At 56.6% G+C, this 14,860-nt stretch overlaps 8 protein-coding genes across 9 annotated transcripts; 4 read left to right on the top strand and 4 right to left on the bottom strand.

Moving 5' to 3' along the window:
• Nucleotides 1-73: 73 nt before the first annotated feature.
• SCHCODRAFT_02609838 (ribosomal protein L22e) lies at nt 74-818 on the bottom strand. Its single transcript, XM_050344396.1, has 5 exons — nt 786-818; nt 536-719; nt 380-485; nt 279-329; nt 74-222 (listed from the first exon to the last, which is right to left on the bottom strand). The coding sequence occupies exons 1-5, from the start codon at nt 786-788 to the stop codon at nt 171-173; spliced, it is 396 nt and encodes a 131-aa protein (XP_050202078.1). The 5' UTR covers nt 789-818; the 3' UTR covers nt 74-170.
• A 116-nt stretch (nt 819-934) lies between these two features.
• On the top strand, nt 935-2,787 carry SCHCODRAFT_02528027 (putative rRNA pseudouridine synthase). Its single transcript, XM_003037521.2, has 4 exons — nt 935-1,166; nt 1,215-1,399; nt 1,449-1,835; nt 1,884-2,787. The coding sequence occupies exons 1-4, from the start codon at nt 958-960 to the stop codon at nt 2,642-2,644; spliced, it is 1,542 nt and encodes a 513-aa protein (XP_003037567.1). The 5' UTR covers nt 935-957; the 3' UTR covers nt 2,645-2,787.
• A 478-nt stretch (nt 2,788-3,265) lies between these two features.
• SCHCODRAFT_02609831 (Cupredoxin) lies at nt 3,266-5,152 on the bottom strand. Its single transcript, XM_003038865.2, has 6 exons — nt 4,840-5,152; nt 4,541-4,778; nt 4,100-4,481; nt 3,951-4,043; nt 3,743-3,868; nt 3,266-3,669 (listed from the first exon to the last, which is right to left on the bottom strand). The coding sequence occupies exons 1-6, from the start codon at nt 4,960-4,962 to the stop codon at nt 3,471-3,473; spliced, it is 1,161 nt and encodes a 386-aa protein (XP_003038911.1). The 5' UTR covers nt 4,963-5,152; the 3' UTR covers nt 3,266-3,470.
• Nucleotides 5,153-5,654: 502 nt separating this feature from the next.
• On the top strand, nt 5,655-6,960 carry SCHCODRAFT_02564612 (uncharacterized protein). The gene is made up of 5 exons (XM_003037522.3): nt 5,655-5,985; nt 6,039-6,141; nt 6,218-6,384; nt 6,433-6,679; nt 6,729-6,960. Exons 1-5 carry the CDS (start codon nt 5,848-5,850, stop codon nt 6,779-6,781), a joined length of 708 nt encoding a protein of 235 aa, XP_003037568.1. The 5' UTR covers nt 5,655-5,847; the 3' UTR covers nt 6,782-6,960.
• Nucleotides 6,961-6,993: 33 nt separating this feature from the next.
• SCHCODRAFT_02486401 (uncharacterized protein) lies at nt 6,994-9,962 on the top strand (the record flags this gene model as incomplete). 2 transcript variants are annotated; one of them, XM_050342856.1, is made up of 5 exons in its annotated part: nt 6,994-7,632; nt 7,682-7,890; nt 7,940-9,129; nt 9,182-9,299; nt 9,353-9,410. In XM_050342856.1, the coding sequence occupies 4 exons, from the start codon at nt 7,072-7,074 to the stop codon at nt 9,208-9,210; spliced, it is 1,989 nt and encodes a 662-aa protein (XP_050202077.1). The 2 variants fall into 2 exon arrangements, with proteins under 2 accessions (XP_050202077.1, XP_003037570.1); XM_003037524.2 differs by lacking the exons at nt 6,994-7,632; nt 7,682-7,890 and adding an exon at nt 9,606-9,962 and having other exon boundaries at nt 9,084-9,133; nt 9,353-9,553.
• Nucleotides 9,963-10,026: 64 nt separating this feature from the next.
• On the bottom strand, nt 10,027-11,481 carry SCHCODRAFT_02528013 (uncharacterized protein). The gene is made up of 3 exons (XM_003038866.3): nt 11,154-11,481; nt 10,769-11,087; nt 10,027-10,712 (listed from the first exon to the last, which is right to left on the bottom strand). The coding sequence occupies exons 1-3, from the start codon at nt 11,441-11,443 to the stop codon at nt 10,341-10,343; spliced, it is 981 nt and encodes a 326-aa protein (XP_003038912.1). The 5' UTR covers nt 11,444-11,481; the 3' UTR covers nt 10,027-10,340.
• Nucleotides 11,482-11,820: 339 nt separating this feature from the next.
• Nucleotides 11,821-13,078, bottom strand: SCHCODRAFT_02743984 (uncharacterized protein). Its single transcript, XM_003038867.3, has 3 exons — nt 12,759-13,078; nt 12,389-12,707; nt 11,821-12,337 (listed from the first exon to the last, which is right to left on the bottom strand). The coding sequence occupies exons 1-3, from the start codon at nt 13,049-13,051 to the stop codon at nt 11,978-11,980; spliced, it is 972 nt and encodes a 323-aa protein (XP_003038913.2). The 5' UTR covers nt 13,052-13,078; the 3' UTR covers nt 11,821-11,977.
• Nucleotides 13,079-13,434: 356 nt separating this feature from the next.
• Nucleotides 13,435-14,696, top strand: SCHCODRAFT_02488982 (Lipoyl synthase; the record flags this gene model as incomplete). Its single annotated transcript, XM_003037525.2, has 5 exons — nt 13,435-13,641; nt 13,696-13,852; nt 13,906-14,235; nt 14,286-14,464; nt 14,517-14,696. 5 exons carry the CDS (start codon nt 13,435-13,437, stop codon nt 14,694-14,696), a joined length of 1,053 nt encoding a protein of 350 aa, XP_003037571.1.
• Between the last annotated feature and the right edge of the window lie 164 nt (nt 14,697-14,860).

Below are 14,860 nucleotides of genomic sequence, written 5' to 3'. Positions count from 1 at the left end.
AGAAGCGCGCCTATACTTACGTCGGGGTGGTATCTGTGTATGAAAAGCGACGTTTGAGGTGCTTCAGAAGAATTGGGGCTGAGGCTATTTAGACCCATGCAGATGTATAAATTAGACATAAATGGTACAACAAGAAACGAACGATGGATATGTGCGCAGGTACTCGAGATCTACTCGTCGGCCTTGATCTCATCCTCGTCCTCCTCATCTGAGAGGTCATTGCTACGGGCAAGATGGACAGTAAGCGCAAGATTTTGAACAGTGAAGTATCAACGTACGTGATGTTATAGAACCGGAGTTCATAGTTATCTTTTGTGGTCGCGACAATGCTACGCGAAGGATGAGCGGCCGTTCGAGTAACAAGTACACATGCGCGTACCGAACCCAATCCCTCAAGCCTGCCTTCTTCAAGAACTTCTTGGTGAGGTACTTGAGGTAGCGTTTGGAGAATACCACATTCGAGGACACGGTGATCTTGTTCTGACCTGCTCGATCATCAATGGATGTACAGCGTGGGGGGACTGATCGGGCGCACCATCCCTGACGATCTTCACGTTCGTACCAAGAGCGCCAGCCTTCCCCTCGACCTTGATGCGGTCGTGCAGATAGTTCTCAAAGTCTGCGCCGTCAAAGACGCCATCCGCTGCAGGCTTCGAATAGTCGATCACATAGTTGTGCTTGGCGATAGAGCCTTTTGTGGAGCTGGAGGTGGCCTTGGGCTATCGGAGGGAAGGAATGGAGGGTATTAGCCTACTGATGATAGCCAGCATAGCAGTTAACCACACCATTTTAGAGGGAACAAGGGGGGACGGGTGGGGGAATGGGAAGACAGACGGATGAAAACAAGCGCCCGATCGGTAGAGGGCTCGGCAGCCGCCGACAGTGCTCGGACCGGAGTTGCCGAGGGGGACAGAAATTTTGAACTTTTGTTTTTCGACGTCCATCGCCGCCACCGCCATGTCGGGACTCACAAAAGCGCAAGTCGCGTCCGCGCAGCTCGAGGGCGACTACAAGATCAAGCCAGAAAATGCGCAGCCCAAGCTCGACACGTCGCAGTGGCCGCTCCTCCTCAAAAACTACGACAAGCTGCTTGTCCGTTCCTCTCATTTCACCCCCATCCCCGCTGGCTGTAGCCCCCTGAAGCGTGATATTACCACGTATATCAAGTGAGCGCGATGGATCTCGGCAGCCCAGTACGATGCTGACGCTGGCAGATCTGGCGTCATAAACCTCGACAAGCCATCGAACCCGTCCTCGCACGAAGTCGTCGCCTGGCTTCGCAGGATACTACGCGTGGAGAAGACGGGTCACAGTGGGACGCTTGACCCGAAGGTCACTGGATGCTTGATCGTCTGCATTGACCGCGCTACGCGTCTTGTAAAATCCCAGCAGGGTGCAGGTATGTGCATTCATGATCACTATCGTTCCCTCAGCTAAGATTATTTTAGGTAAGGAGTACGTTTGCGTGCTTCGCCTGCACAACAGCCTCCCCGACCCTGCCGCCCTCCCCCGCGCCCTCCAGACCCTTACTGGTGCCCTCTTCCAACGCCCACCCCTCATCTCCGCCGTCAAGCGTCAGCTCCGTATACGCACAATTTACGAGTCCAAGCTCTTCGAGTTCGACGAGAAGCGCAATCTTGCCGTCTTCTGGGTGTCTTGTGAGGCTGGTACCTACATCCGTACGCTATGCGTGCACTTGGGCTTGCTACTCGGTGTCGGCGGCCACATGCAGGAGCTTCGCCGTGTGCGCAGTGGTGCTATGTCCGAGAACGATGAGATCGTGACCATGCATGATGTGCTCGACGCGCAATGGATGTACGACAACACGCGCGATGGTATGCAACCCCTTCATACCTCATGAGCCTTGCTGACCAGCTCTCTAGAGTCGTACCTCCGCCGCGTAATTCGCCCCCTCGAGTGCCTTCTCGTAGGCTACAAGCGCATCGTCGTCAAGGACAGCGCCGTCAACGCCGTTTGCTACGGCGCAAAACTCATGATCCCTGGTCTCCTCCGCTACGAGGCCGACATCAACCTTAACGAGGAGGTCGTGCTGATGACGACCAAGGGCGAGGCCATCGCAATTGGCATCGCGCAGATGTCCACTGTCGAGCTCGCCACTTGCGACCACGGTGTCGTCGCCAAGGTCAAGCGCTGCATCATGGAGCGCGACACCTACCCGCGCCGCTGGGGCCTTGGGCCCGTCGCGCTCAAGAAGAAGAAGATGGTCAAGGAGGGCCAGCTCGGCAAGCACGGCGAGAAGCTTCCAGGTGTCACCCCGCAGGAGTGGTCGAAGGACTACGTCGACTACAACCGCGACGAGCAGCAGCCGACGGCGTCTATCCAGGTCGTCTCGGAGACGATGACGGCGAAGGTGGAGGTGACTGAGACCTCCAAGAAGGAGGAGAAGAAGCGCAAGCGCAAGTCGGAGGTGCCCGAGGTGGACCCCGACGTGACGATGGCGACGGAGAACGGGGAGGACGAGAGCGAGGAGGCGAAGGCGGAGCGCAAGCGGAAACGCAAGGAGGAGAAGGCTGCGAAGAAGGCGGCGGAGGCGGCCGGCGGTGAGGATGATGAGGCGAAGCGGGAGAAGAAGCGGTTAAAGAAGGAGAAGAAGGCAAGGGAGTCATTAGGGGGAGAGGCATGATCTAGCCAGCCATCTATGTAGCCGTCGATGTAGCTTTATCTTATTGTATGTTGTTGGGACTCTTGTTATACTACCTCTTGGACTCCTTTACGTTGGGCTCACGCAGACGGCGTCAACCTCCTACATGTGACATCAACCGTGACGCATCACGCTCGTTTGCTGTCTAGGATTCCTAGTGAGATATCGAGGTTCGATGGCTTGGCAATTCCCTTCAAGAACAGTTTCGCTGAACATGGATTGGATCGTAACTATCTTCAATCACAGCGGCTGCTTCAGATCCCGGTAATGGACCCTAAACCGACACGCTCGGACTTCCACGGTAGTTCTCCAAAGAGGACCTCATTCAACAGCTAGAAACAGTTCGCGCCACGGCAGGAGATAGTCAATCTTTCCAGCCCGCTTCGCCAAAATTCGGAGTAATGGAACAGCTTGTTCGTCCGCAAAGACAATACCGTGGCCACCACGGAGCTCTACCGAGAGGTCAATCGAGAGGTCAATACCTACATGCTAGAGAAGCTTGCCCCTGACCATTTTCACTGCTCTCCTTATGTACCACAGTGCAGAGTAAATCAAGGCTATCTGAAGCGACCACAAATTGTTGTCGCTCTGTGGCCGCGAATATTGAGGCGGTGTAAACACCGCCTAGCACAAGGAGAGTTCAATTCATGAAGGATACAAGATGATATCGAAGGTAACAGGGTATACGAGCAACGAGAGTCCATGAAGTCCTTTGCGCCTGCGCAACCCAGAGTCCGAGTAGCATGCCGTCGTAATGCACTTCAAGTCCACATCATGTCAAATCCACTACGGAACAAATGCGTGTCCTCTACAAGGCCAGGGCAAAGACACCCATAACGACCGACAGCACAGTCGCCGCGGCGCCCATGGGCATGCTCATGGCGCCGTTGTTGTCGTCCGTGGTGGTGGTGTCCGAGTTGCTCGCGGCGCTGGAGGTGTTGGTTTGCTTCGCGAGGGCTTGGAAGGCGGCAAAGTCGCGCGCGGAGCTCTCGTCGGAGTTGATGGCCCTAGGGGAGGGGTCAGTATGATAGTCGAACGACGACGAGGAAAGGTGAGGTCAGTGGAGAATCATATACTCACATGACCATACCCGCCGCGCAGTGGTCCGCGGGAGTCTTCTGCGAGCAGTAGACCCAGATGGGCGCGGTGTCGTTGACGGTGACGTTGAAGGTCGGCCACTCGGTGGTGTCGTTCGCGACGGGGTGGCTAGAAAAATGGTGTGAGCAACGACGTTCTTGCGAAGGAGGGCAACGCCGGAAGGTTGGGGAGAAGAGAGGAAGCAACTCACAAGCCAGAAGAGAAGCCCGTCACATCATCCTTGGCGAGCTTGCTGCACGGGTTGTCGAAAGAGCTCTGGACGACGGAGTGGTTCTTCGATTGGCTGAAATATGTTGGTGAGAAAAGGGTTCATGGCAGATCAAGAGACCATATACGCACAACTCGAACACAATCGTATCCCTCGGTGCCGCCTGGACGAACGGCGGGTCGAACGCAAGCGTGCCGTTCGCACCGACGATAACCTTGTGCACCGCGCCCTCCAAGCTTACCGGCGTCGCCTTCGGGGACCCGTAGTACGAGCTGTACGTCGTCGTCCACGTCGACTGCTCGACCGTCACTGTCTCAGTGACGACGGACGGCGCCACAGCGGGCGGAAGCGTGATCGAGGCATTGAAGGCAGCGGTGTACGTCGCGGTGGCGGCAGCGGCAGAAGTCGCGGACGCGCCGGCCTCGAGAGAGGCACCGAAGGCGAGCGCGGCATTCTTGAAGTTGGTGAACGAGTTCGGGCCGTCGGCGGGGCAGTTGACGGCGAAGACCATGCCTATGCACGGATGACGTTCAGTGAGCTGGTATGAGGCGGAGAGATGTGCAAAGACTTACCCTTCCCGCAGTGGTTAGCCGGGGCCTTCTGCTTGCAGTAGACCCAGATCGGGTTCGTGTCGTTGACGGTGATGGTGTAGGTGGGGCGCTCGGAGACGTCCTGGTCCTCGGTCACGGGCTCGAAGCCCGAGTCGAAGCCGCCCTCCTTCAGCCCGCAGGGGTTGGCGAAGGAGGACTGGGTGACGGTGTGGTTCTTGGGGTTGAAGTGGAAGGTGACTTGGTCACCGACGGCGGCGTACTACAAGGACCAAGGTCAGCAAGACACGTCGCAGATGAGGGTAGAGATAAGAAGTACGCACAATAGCTTCGGGCTCAAAGGTCAGGCTGCCGTTCGACCCTCCGACCTGCACATCGAACATCGCGGCGGACGCGAGCGCAGGTAGGATCGCCGAAGCGGCAAAGAACTTTGTAAAGGAGAACATCGTTGTCGTATGCGTTAGACTTCGCTTAGTAGAAAGTAAAGACTATAAAGAGGATGTCGTCAAGACGCGGAGAACGAGTGAACAGCGCGCCGGGCGAGGAAGTTGAAGGGTAAGGAAAAACACACAAGTCCTCCGCTGAAGGGAGGAGAAGGTAAGGGGAAGAAGGGTGAGAGGAATGCAATCCGAGCCATTTTCGCGGGCCTTATAAAGGTCAGGGGCCGGGGACGCATGACAACGAGAACAATTGGGTGCCTGCATGTCGATGCGGGGGCATCCCATTGTGTTGGGCCGGCACGACAGGAGCTGTACCCGGCACTGCAGAAGCGGGCCCGGCACTGAATGGGTCGGCTGACAATTGGGCGGCGCCGTGACACGCGGTGTGCGGCCCATGATACTGGGAAATGGGCGCCCTTCTTGTGAACGCGACGTGGTGGCAACGCAAGACGTGAATTGAGCCCGGGGCTATTTAGTGTGTGTATTTTGATTGGTTATCGATGCAGCCTTGGAAACGTAGAATTTCTGAGTGATCTCTTGTCTTCGGAGCGGACCCTTTGCCGCGGAGCCAGAGGAAGATAAGAAGAGCAACTGATTGCAGACGGGAGATGGAGGTGGGAAGCAGCCAATCAGAAGTTGAACCGTGGGAGAAGGACTGCACGTGCCGATATCGCGTGTCTCGCGCACGCGTCTCGATCCGAGGCCTTTGCGCTGCAACTCCAACCATCGTACACGGCTAGCTACTCTCCGCGCGTGTTCCTCGCTGTCTGACGCGTTCTGCGACGAGAGAAAGAAGTGCCTCCTTTACTGTGCTGTGGTTACGCGTCGGAATTGCTCTCTTCCCCTCTCAAAGACCTCTACATCTGCCATCCACTCGGTGTGAAAACGACCATGTCCCAACAAACATCAGCATCGCCAGTCAAGCGAGTGACTGCGTCCATCACGCCTCACCGCTCGGAGGCGATTGTGCGCGTACGCGCCAACGCTATGGCCTTCTCGGCGCTTCTGATATTGACGTGGTTGCTCCCTGTGCGTACACTATCCCAAGTGCACTTCGAGTACTTTACCGACGCGCTTCTCAGGTCCCCTCGCTTACTGTGGCAACAAGTCGACTGGCGCAACACTGGTATGAAGGAGGGGGCCTGCTACAGCTGGGAGAACCGCAGTTGTTGCTATGTACTCTTGGTGAGTGTCATGCCTGTTCGAGTCGAACTGGTACTGACTTATACCTCCTTCCTCGGGAATCTTTGCATCATCACAGAATCACTCGCTGCTACCATCTTTGCGGTGAACCTGCTACAAGGGTTCTACGCGATCAAGTTCCCCCGCAAAGCCCCTCCTCCACCTCCAGAATCGGCAAGGAAGCAGATGCCTTTCAAATCCCCTCCACCAAGTGTGAAGCGCCCTTTCAAGGACCTCACACCGAAGGTATGCTGGATGTATCTTTGCTAAGGTCCTCCCTGATGCTCGCCACAGTCTACCCCGCAAAAGCAACGCCCATTTTCCGCCAGCGCAAATGGCACACCATTAGGGGCAAGTTCGTCGCTCGCATCGCTGTCGGTGACGTCGCCAAGCAAATACCCTCCCTCGCCGGTGTCGACGCCATCGCGAGTGCTGCAATACTCGGTCCCAGAGTCGCTGTCTTCGACTTCGTCGACGTTGCCACCGACACCGAGCCCGATCATGAGCGAGTATAGGAATAAGCAGCGTTCTGTGTACGGACGTAAGTTATTTCTCTCGAGACCTTCTCCACATGCCTAACCTTTTTGCAGGTCCTATCGACGCATCGTTCTTGCTTTCGCAGGTCGCGCCAGACGATGATTAGCCTGCCTGGATGCAGGTTCTGTTACGCCTCATTATGATTATTGCTACGTTGCATATGCTGTTGCTATCTCGGTCTGTCTCGGGCGTATATGTAGAAAGTAATGCATCGAACGATCTCTCCTGAACATGCTGTACCCTTCTCTCAAACGTAACCGTCAGTAGTGGAGATCAATTGTGGCCACAACCGTGACGCACGGACAAAAGGGATCACGACCGTCACAATCACGTCCGAATTTGGCAATCGTGTTTGTTGTGTCTTCTTTCTCTTTTGGACGCGTTCACGCGAAGAAGATGGCGCGTTTCCGGGCATATACCACCGACAGCAGCGACGACGAGGAAGAGGAGAAGCCCACGACCCCCGCACCTCAGCCACGCCCCGCCACGAAATCTAATGCCCGTCCTACAGTCGACACGAACATGGAGAGCGACGAGGAAGACGAAAGCGAGGAAGCCGTGAGCAGCGGCGCAGAAGAAACGGAAGAGGACGAAGATGAAGACGAGGACGAGAAGACAGAGTCTGACGACTCAGAAGAAAGCAGTTCTTCATCTATGCGCGAAGCCGAGCTTCTGCTCACCAAAAAGCCAACGAGAAACGCGCTCGTACCCGGCGAGGACGGCGAGTTCGCATTCGCGCATGAGGTGAATGGCAATGGTCATATGCCCCCCGGCGTTGACGCGCGCAAGGTGGAGGTCATGCGCGCGTCATTCTTCGAGACCGAGCGCGAGCGCGCGGCGATGCGTGCAGCGGAAGAGCAGACGGCGCGCGGGGTCCCGCGCCTATCCCCCCAGTCGCTGAATCGCAAGCATAGCCGGGACTCGGAGGGGGATGGGCTGAGAGGGGATCCGAGGGAGGTGCGTGGAGTGATTCCTGGTCGTTGTTCGATCGCTAAGTGGATTGCAGCGCGCGTCGTTCGGCCACGACGTTGATTTGGTGCCGCAAAGACCGTCACGCAAATATGCGCGTGTGTCCAGTGCGGCTTCCGCTGTAGCCGGGTGCGAGGGGTACTACGCAGATGCGGGTCTTGCTATGGGGAGATCATTCCGCGTTAGCTGGGGACCAGGGGGTAGGCTGGTGCACCTCGGTTCATTATGCGCACCCTCCTCACGACCGTAAGCGCCGCGCTACCACCGCTCTTGTGTGAATTCTAACATTCTATAGATCGCAATCTGCCAACTCCTCCGTCGTCACGATCACCAAAGTCCCCATGTCCTCCTCCATCGAACACAACGCACTCTTCTCCGAATCCCTCCTCAGCCACCAGCTCACCCACACGACCGTCGCACCCGATGAAGACGAGGTCCCCTTCGCCAACCCGAAGAAGAGCGAACTCAAATTCTCCACGTTTGCGTCCCTCTTCGGCGCGACGGACCGCTCCTATGAGGCGAACCTCTTCCGCTTGGGCCAGGCGCTCTTCGACAGCTTGGAAGAGCGGCTGGGCGCGAGCGTGCCCGCCGAGATGCGCTTCCGTATAGCGAACTTGCATAGGAAAGCTGCTTTGTCCGAATGGCTGCAAGAAGCCGTTGCACCCACAGTCGCCGCCGGCATCACCGAGGGCTCGCCCACCGACCCCAAAACGGCCATCACGAACGCCTTCACGCTCCTCACCGGCAACCAGGTCGAGCAGGCTTGCGACGAGGCTGTCAACGCGGGCTTCTTCAACCTTGCCACGCTGATTGCGCAAGCTGGCGGCGACGATACGTTCCGCGCGGACCTGCAGCACCAACTGCAAATCTGGCGCGAGCAGAACATCCCCATTGACGCTGCTGTGAAGCGAATATACACCCTGCTAGCTGGTAGCGAAACCCTGGGCGATGGCCTCGACGTCACGGACGGCTTGGACTGGAAACGCGTGCTTGGGTTGCATCTGTGGTATTTTCACCCGCCGGGCGACTCTGTGACGGACGTGTTCCGCGAGTTCAGCACCCTCAACTTACAGCGCCCGCCACATTACCTCGAAGACACCGACCACGCCGCCTGGACCGGCGTCTGGAGCGTGCGGCGCGATGTGCCAGCACCACCGGACGGCATGTACCAGCTCATCCAGCTTTACGCGGATCAGTCGGTTTCGCTATCTCAAGCGCTCGAGCCGCTTAGCTTCTCTCCTTCACCACTTGATGTCGGCCTGCTATGGCACCTCTACATCATCATCTCAAGGTGCCTACGGCAACGAGACCTCGAAGACCGCGAGGAGGTCGACCTTCCAAGCGATCACTCCGTGGACGAGGATAATGAGGTTGAGGGGCACAGCCCTTCGGCGGACCTGCTCGCGAGCAGCTATGCGCACCAGCTCGAGTCCGAGGGGATGCTGCAAGAGGCGGCGTTCGTGCTGTTGCACTTGGAGGGGTCGCGTGGGTGGGTGATTTGCAAAAGTGGACGAAAAGTTGCTAATATATTGTGCAGACGCGAACGCGCTTTGCGGGACCTCTTGATGCGGTCAGCGCCAGCACTGGACGAGTGGGCGCAGAGGGGACTCATCGGCAGCTTGCATCTGCCTCAAGCATGGGTCCACGAAGCATTGGTTAGTGCTTTCCTGCCTTCGTGCTTGCACTTCGCTCATCGAGTATATTGCAGGCAACGTATGCGTACTACAACGACGATATGTTTACTGCATACGAGCTGTACCTCTCCGCAAACTGCCGCGATCCTGCGCACGATATTGCTGTCCGGTATCTTGCTCCCGACGCAATCTTGCGGAAAGATCACGTCCTGCTTAACGAACTGCTCGAGCCCTTCGTCGGCAAGCCGGTCGAGGACTGGGCAATACGTGGCAAGGTATCTATTCATGATAACCTTCTTGGCCTTGAGGCTCATCATTTCTTCGCAGATCCTCATGGACTACGCCCACATCATGCAACGCCTCCCCCAACTCGCCGCACGCCAAGCCCGCGACGCCATCCCCGATGCCACAGAAGCCCTCGAGCTTGAGGACCTCTGCCGCAGCGTGCCCAAGATTCTCGGCCTCCTCCCCGACGTCTTCCGCGCGCGCGAGCCGCGGCATCGCGCCGCGCTCGCGGAGATTACGGCGGGCCTGCTCGGCGTGGTCGACAGGGTGCGCCCGGCGGCGCTCGCGCAGGTGCAGTCGAAGTTCATCGCGGAGGGCGCGCGGTTGGGACATGTGAGGTCGATGGCGCACGATCGATTTACGAGAAGTTTGAAGGCGGTGGAGGGGGCGAGTGCGTGAGGGTAGATGTTTGTAGTATGAAACGTGTATACTTCTGCGCGCTGTCAGCGTATGCTATGAGCATGTGAGGCTGCTTTCGAATTTCGAGAAGGACGATGCTGCAGTCCGAACGTCTGCCATGCAAGAATAGTCATTCGTTGAATAGATCAGCGTTCGGCGCGATTTGCGATTGACCGTGACATTCCGTATGTTCCCTTTCGCAGCTCGTATATTATGTAGATCGTCTTCTTGTGTGGCTGCCGACACGGACGATGGCATGGGTAGAATCATCTATAGCATCCATAGGGTATGCAATTGCCAAGAACTTCTTGCCTGAAGGTTGGAAAGTACAATCAGTCACGTCAGTCTTGAGGAGGGACACGTCGACGAACCCAGATATCAGGCTATGTCGAAGTCTTTGAGGTCCTTCCATGCGGGCAACCCGAACGCTGCAGGCAGTTGGTCCCACGCCTTCTTTTTCATGGTGGCCAACAGTGTGCCATACTCCGCACGGCATATATTGGCGCAACACCCTTCAGGCGTGGTATGAACCCACGAACCCAGAGGATATTGACCGTCTATGTTCGTAAGGTAGAAACGGTGACGCGCGTAACCGCAATTGATAGAATTCGGTGAATTGTTGCCATGAGGATTCGTTTTCGTACCCCATGGCTTCAGACATTCGATGGTGATGTTCATGAGCTTTGCGCGTCCACCTAAAAGAACACAGTGCGCTCTGTCGCTGATATCGGTATTTCTGATAATCGTGTCCTATTCAACAGATAGTGGTGGGTTAGTTTTGCGCAACATGGAGCAGGCGAACGTACCACAGTGTCCGAATAGATGATTCTATAGTACAAACCTGGTAGTATGGTTTGCAAACCGACCTCAGCAACAACATCGACAAGAGGTAGTAAGCCTCTGCGACTCGTCAAGCGTATCGCGGTTGCGTCATCATTTCGGCTGATAACTTTCGCATACATGGTCAAGGTTGCAAGCATCTTCGCCTCGTCTGTCGGGAAGGCACGACGTTGACTGGTGACAGCGTCGTTCCACAAGTGCGGTATGAGGTACTTGTGACCCATGCGAAGGGATGCTATAAGTTCGGACACGGTAGGGGCCTTCCAAGGGTTTTCTGGAGCAGCTCTAAAGAGCATCAGTACAATCAACTATATGCTCGCTGTAATTCCATTCGAAGCAAGTAGAACTCACAGGTTGAACAGCTTCGTCAACATGAATTGCACGTGGGAGGCCTTGTCCGTCAGGTGTACAACGGGGCATCCTTCTACGAGCGCTTCTGTGGTATTGGCAGGTTGTGGGATACCGAAGATATCCTTAAATGCGGGCGAGTGTCGGGCGAGGAGACTGCGGTGCACACGAAACTGGAGTTTCTCGGCCTGAAGGATGATATTCCTGTCGTCGAACCAGATGTCAGATCGCTTGACGGGTGGTGCGTTGTCCTCGTCTACGCGCTGTCTTTTGGCGGGCCTGTCGGCCTCCATGTCGAGTGAGGCCCAAGTGTCGCGCCCAGATGGTTGTCGGAGACAGGGAAGGTCCCACAGGCGACCGCCGACCGGGGATCAATCGGCATTTTCCGTCTTCCCGCGGTCCGCTCATGTCCCAAAAGAGAGCAAGGTCCGGTCGGCGTACTTATGCTGATCAGTGCAGACGACCGCAAACTCGCCGACATGTACAGAATGGCATTAACTCTACTTGCGTGTCTTCTGCTCATCGAGACGCGTAGAGGCTCGCAAAATTGCTATAACTCGCGTTATGGGTGCTTATCGGCAATTGCCGTTCCTGTATGGACTTGCCCCATATTCAAGCGACTCTCAAAGCTTGTTGGGATCACGCACCTGGGAAAGGATTTGTACCATAATGCTGACACAGGACGTGCCATTTGCGGTGGACTAGGATTCAACTCGATATCATACGTGTATTACGGAGCTATAGCTCCGACCATGATTAAAAGTGAGGATCAACCACCAGCTCGCTCAGCTCGGGAATTCGAACGGGCAGGCACATGACTGACTATTTTATATCTCGAAGTCGTGTAGGTCAGCCCAGGGAGGCAGCCCAGATACGGTCGGCAACTCCGTCCACGCCTTGGAGCGCATGAGCGACAGCGCCACTCTGAGATGGACACAGCACGCAGAGCACATGTTGAGCGGGAGGGTCGCTGTCCACGGACCAATAGGGAACCTGGCGCTCGCATCTTCCAGCAAGAAGTCGTAGCGTGCTTTCCAGCAGTGAGAGTCCACTGTGGTCACGTGTACATCGTGTCTGCCCCAGGTCCGCAATACGCTGGCTACGCTGCTGAGAAGCCGGGCGCGACCACCTAGGAGGGCGGCGCGCGCTCGATCGCTGAGTCCAAAGTCGCCACCGATGATAGTATCCTACGAGACAAAATCAGTGACTACCAATATGCAGGGGAGAAGAAGCCATACCAACGTCTCGCGCACGACAATCCTATAGTAAAGGACCGGCAACACGGTCTGAAGCCCGACTTGCTCAACCACATGGACGAGCTGGAGGAGGTTCTCTGAAGCTGGGACGCGTATTTCGGTGGCACGTCTTGACGCTGAGATATCATTATCCTCTTTCAGACGATACATCATGAGGTCAAGATCTGCCGGAAACGCGCGGCGTAGGCGATTGACGGGGTCGTTCCATAGTCGTGCAATGAAATATTTGTGTCCCATACGAAGGGAAGCTATGAGGTCGGAGATGTCGAGAGCTTGGCGACGGTCATCCTCAGTGTCTGATCTGGTTCGTAGTCAATGAAAGGTATACTGCGATTACAAGTCATGCACGCACATATTAAACAGCTTCGCGAGCATGAAGTGTACGTCGTCCGCCGAGTCCGCGAGATGGATGACAGGACAGTCCTCGGCCTGAGATGGAGGACTGGAGGCGCTAGTGGGTTGTGGCATGGCAAACATGTCCTTGAAGACAGGCGAATGCCTGGCAAGCAGGCCGCGGTAGACGCGGAACTGATAGCCTCCAGCTTGGAGGATGATATTGCCATCGTCGAACCAAACGTCCGAGCGCACAGCATCAGAAGAACCTTCGTCCGTCCTCTGGCGCTTCTCCGGACGCTCGGCCTCCATGGCGCGCGACCACCACGAACGCGCGAGAGAGGAAGGACGACGCGCGAGTTAGGGGCAAATCAGAACGCGAGCATTGCCGCGGAGCATCGGGCCGGACGCCGCCCAGATCACCCGACCATTGTCATCAAATCATCCCCTCCTTGTCCGAGACCACAACAATGGCGTCCTTGGTTTGCCGTCGTCTGCAGCGCCCAGTAGCATCGCAAGTGCGGTGTCTTGCTACACCAGCCTCCTCTGGGACTGCTTCACGCGGCAACTTCAAGCAGGCACTCGCGGACGGCCCGTCGTTCGACGACTTCGTCAGCGGCAATGTACCTGAGCGGGTTACTTTGGGAAACACGAGCGCGTATGTTCAGAGAGTGTGCTAGATAGTTGCAATGCTCATGAATCATAGCCCTCGCCTGCCAAAGTTCTTGAAGACGTCGATCCCTTCGGGCAAGAACTACAAGCGTCTGAAGAATGACTTGCGCGGGTTGGGTTTGCACACCGTCTGCGAGGAAGCACGGTGTCCGAACATTGGGGAGTGCTGGGGAGGGAAGGAGGGAGCTACAGACGCAGAGAACAGGAGCGCAGCGACAGCCACGATCATGGTGCGCGAGACCGAGGTCGCGATTCATTCGCCTCGCTGATAGACACCTTCCCAGCTCATGGGTGACACCTGCACACGCGGATGCCGCTTCTGCTCTGTGAAGACGTCTCGTGCACCACCTCCCCTTGACCCGCACGAGCCAGAGCATACAGCCGAGGCCATAAGCCGATGGGGCCTCGGCTACGTCGTGCTCACCAGCGTGGACCGAGATGGTGTGCTCCCTCTAGCTTTCATTCATCGTACATCTAAACACAATTACCACCAGACCTCGCTGATGGCGGCGCACACCACTTCGCCGAGACCATCCGCAAAATCAAGCAGAAGGCCCCCCACATCCTCGTCGAGGCCCTGACGGGCGACTACGCAGGCTCGATGGAGCATGTTGCGCTGGTAGCGAAGTCAGGGCTTGACGTCTACGCGCACAACGTCGAGACGTCGGAGGAGATGACGCCGTTCGTGCGCGACCGGCGGGCGACTTTCCGCCAGAGTCTGCAGGTGTTGAAGCATGCGAAGGAGCAGGGTGTGCGCATCACGAAGACGAGTATTATGCTTGGTGTGGGCGAGACAGAGGACCAGATAATGCGCGCTTTGCAGGGTATGTATCACAGTTTAGTTTGAGATTAACGGAGGCTGACCATTCACCAGAGCTGCGCAAGGTCGATGTCGATGTGGTGACGTTCGGGCAGTACATGCGGCCCACGAAGCGCCACATGAAGGTCGACCGCTACGTTGAGCCGGTCGAGTTCGAGCGCTGGCAGAAGATTGCAGAGGACATGGGCTTCCTGTATGTGGCCAGCGGGCCGTTGGTGCGCAGCAGCTACAAGGTCAGTCTCCCTTTTTTCTTGCAATCATCTTTGACCTGACCGACCCTCTCAGGCTGGCGAGTTCTTTATCGAGAACGTATTGCGCAAGGGCGAGAAGGAGGCGAGGAAGTTGGCGGCTGATGCAGCTGCACTGACGCCTGAGGCGCCAGCGGTCTCCGCTGCACGATTTGGCCCTGCCTCTGCCACTGCTCTGGCGACTTCAACGTCGCTGGGCGATTATATAGATAATTAGCTACCTCATAATATCCTCTGACATACAATCAGGAAATGTAAATGCTGTATCGCTCGACTCACAACGCAGTAAAGACGTCGAGGAGAGGACCGGAGCGTTCACTTTGGGTCCGACTTGTGGGTCCAGTCTCGAACCGTGATCATCCCGGTCCGCTCCTCCGCACG

The sequence above is a fragment of the Schizophyllum commune genome, assembly GCF_000143185.2.
Source record: "Schizophyllum commune H4-8 unplaced genomic scaffold SCHCOscaffold_2, whole genome shotgun sequence".
NCBI classification, from domain to species: domain Eukaryota; kingdom Fungi; phylum Basidiomycota; class Agaricomycetes; order Agaricales; family Schizophyllaceae; genus Schizophyllum; species Schizophyllum commune.
The sequence above is the reverse complement of the archived record's forward strand: the minus strand, read 5'-3'. Positions and strand labels throughout refer to the sequence as shown.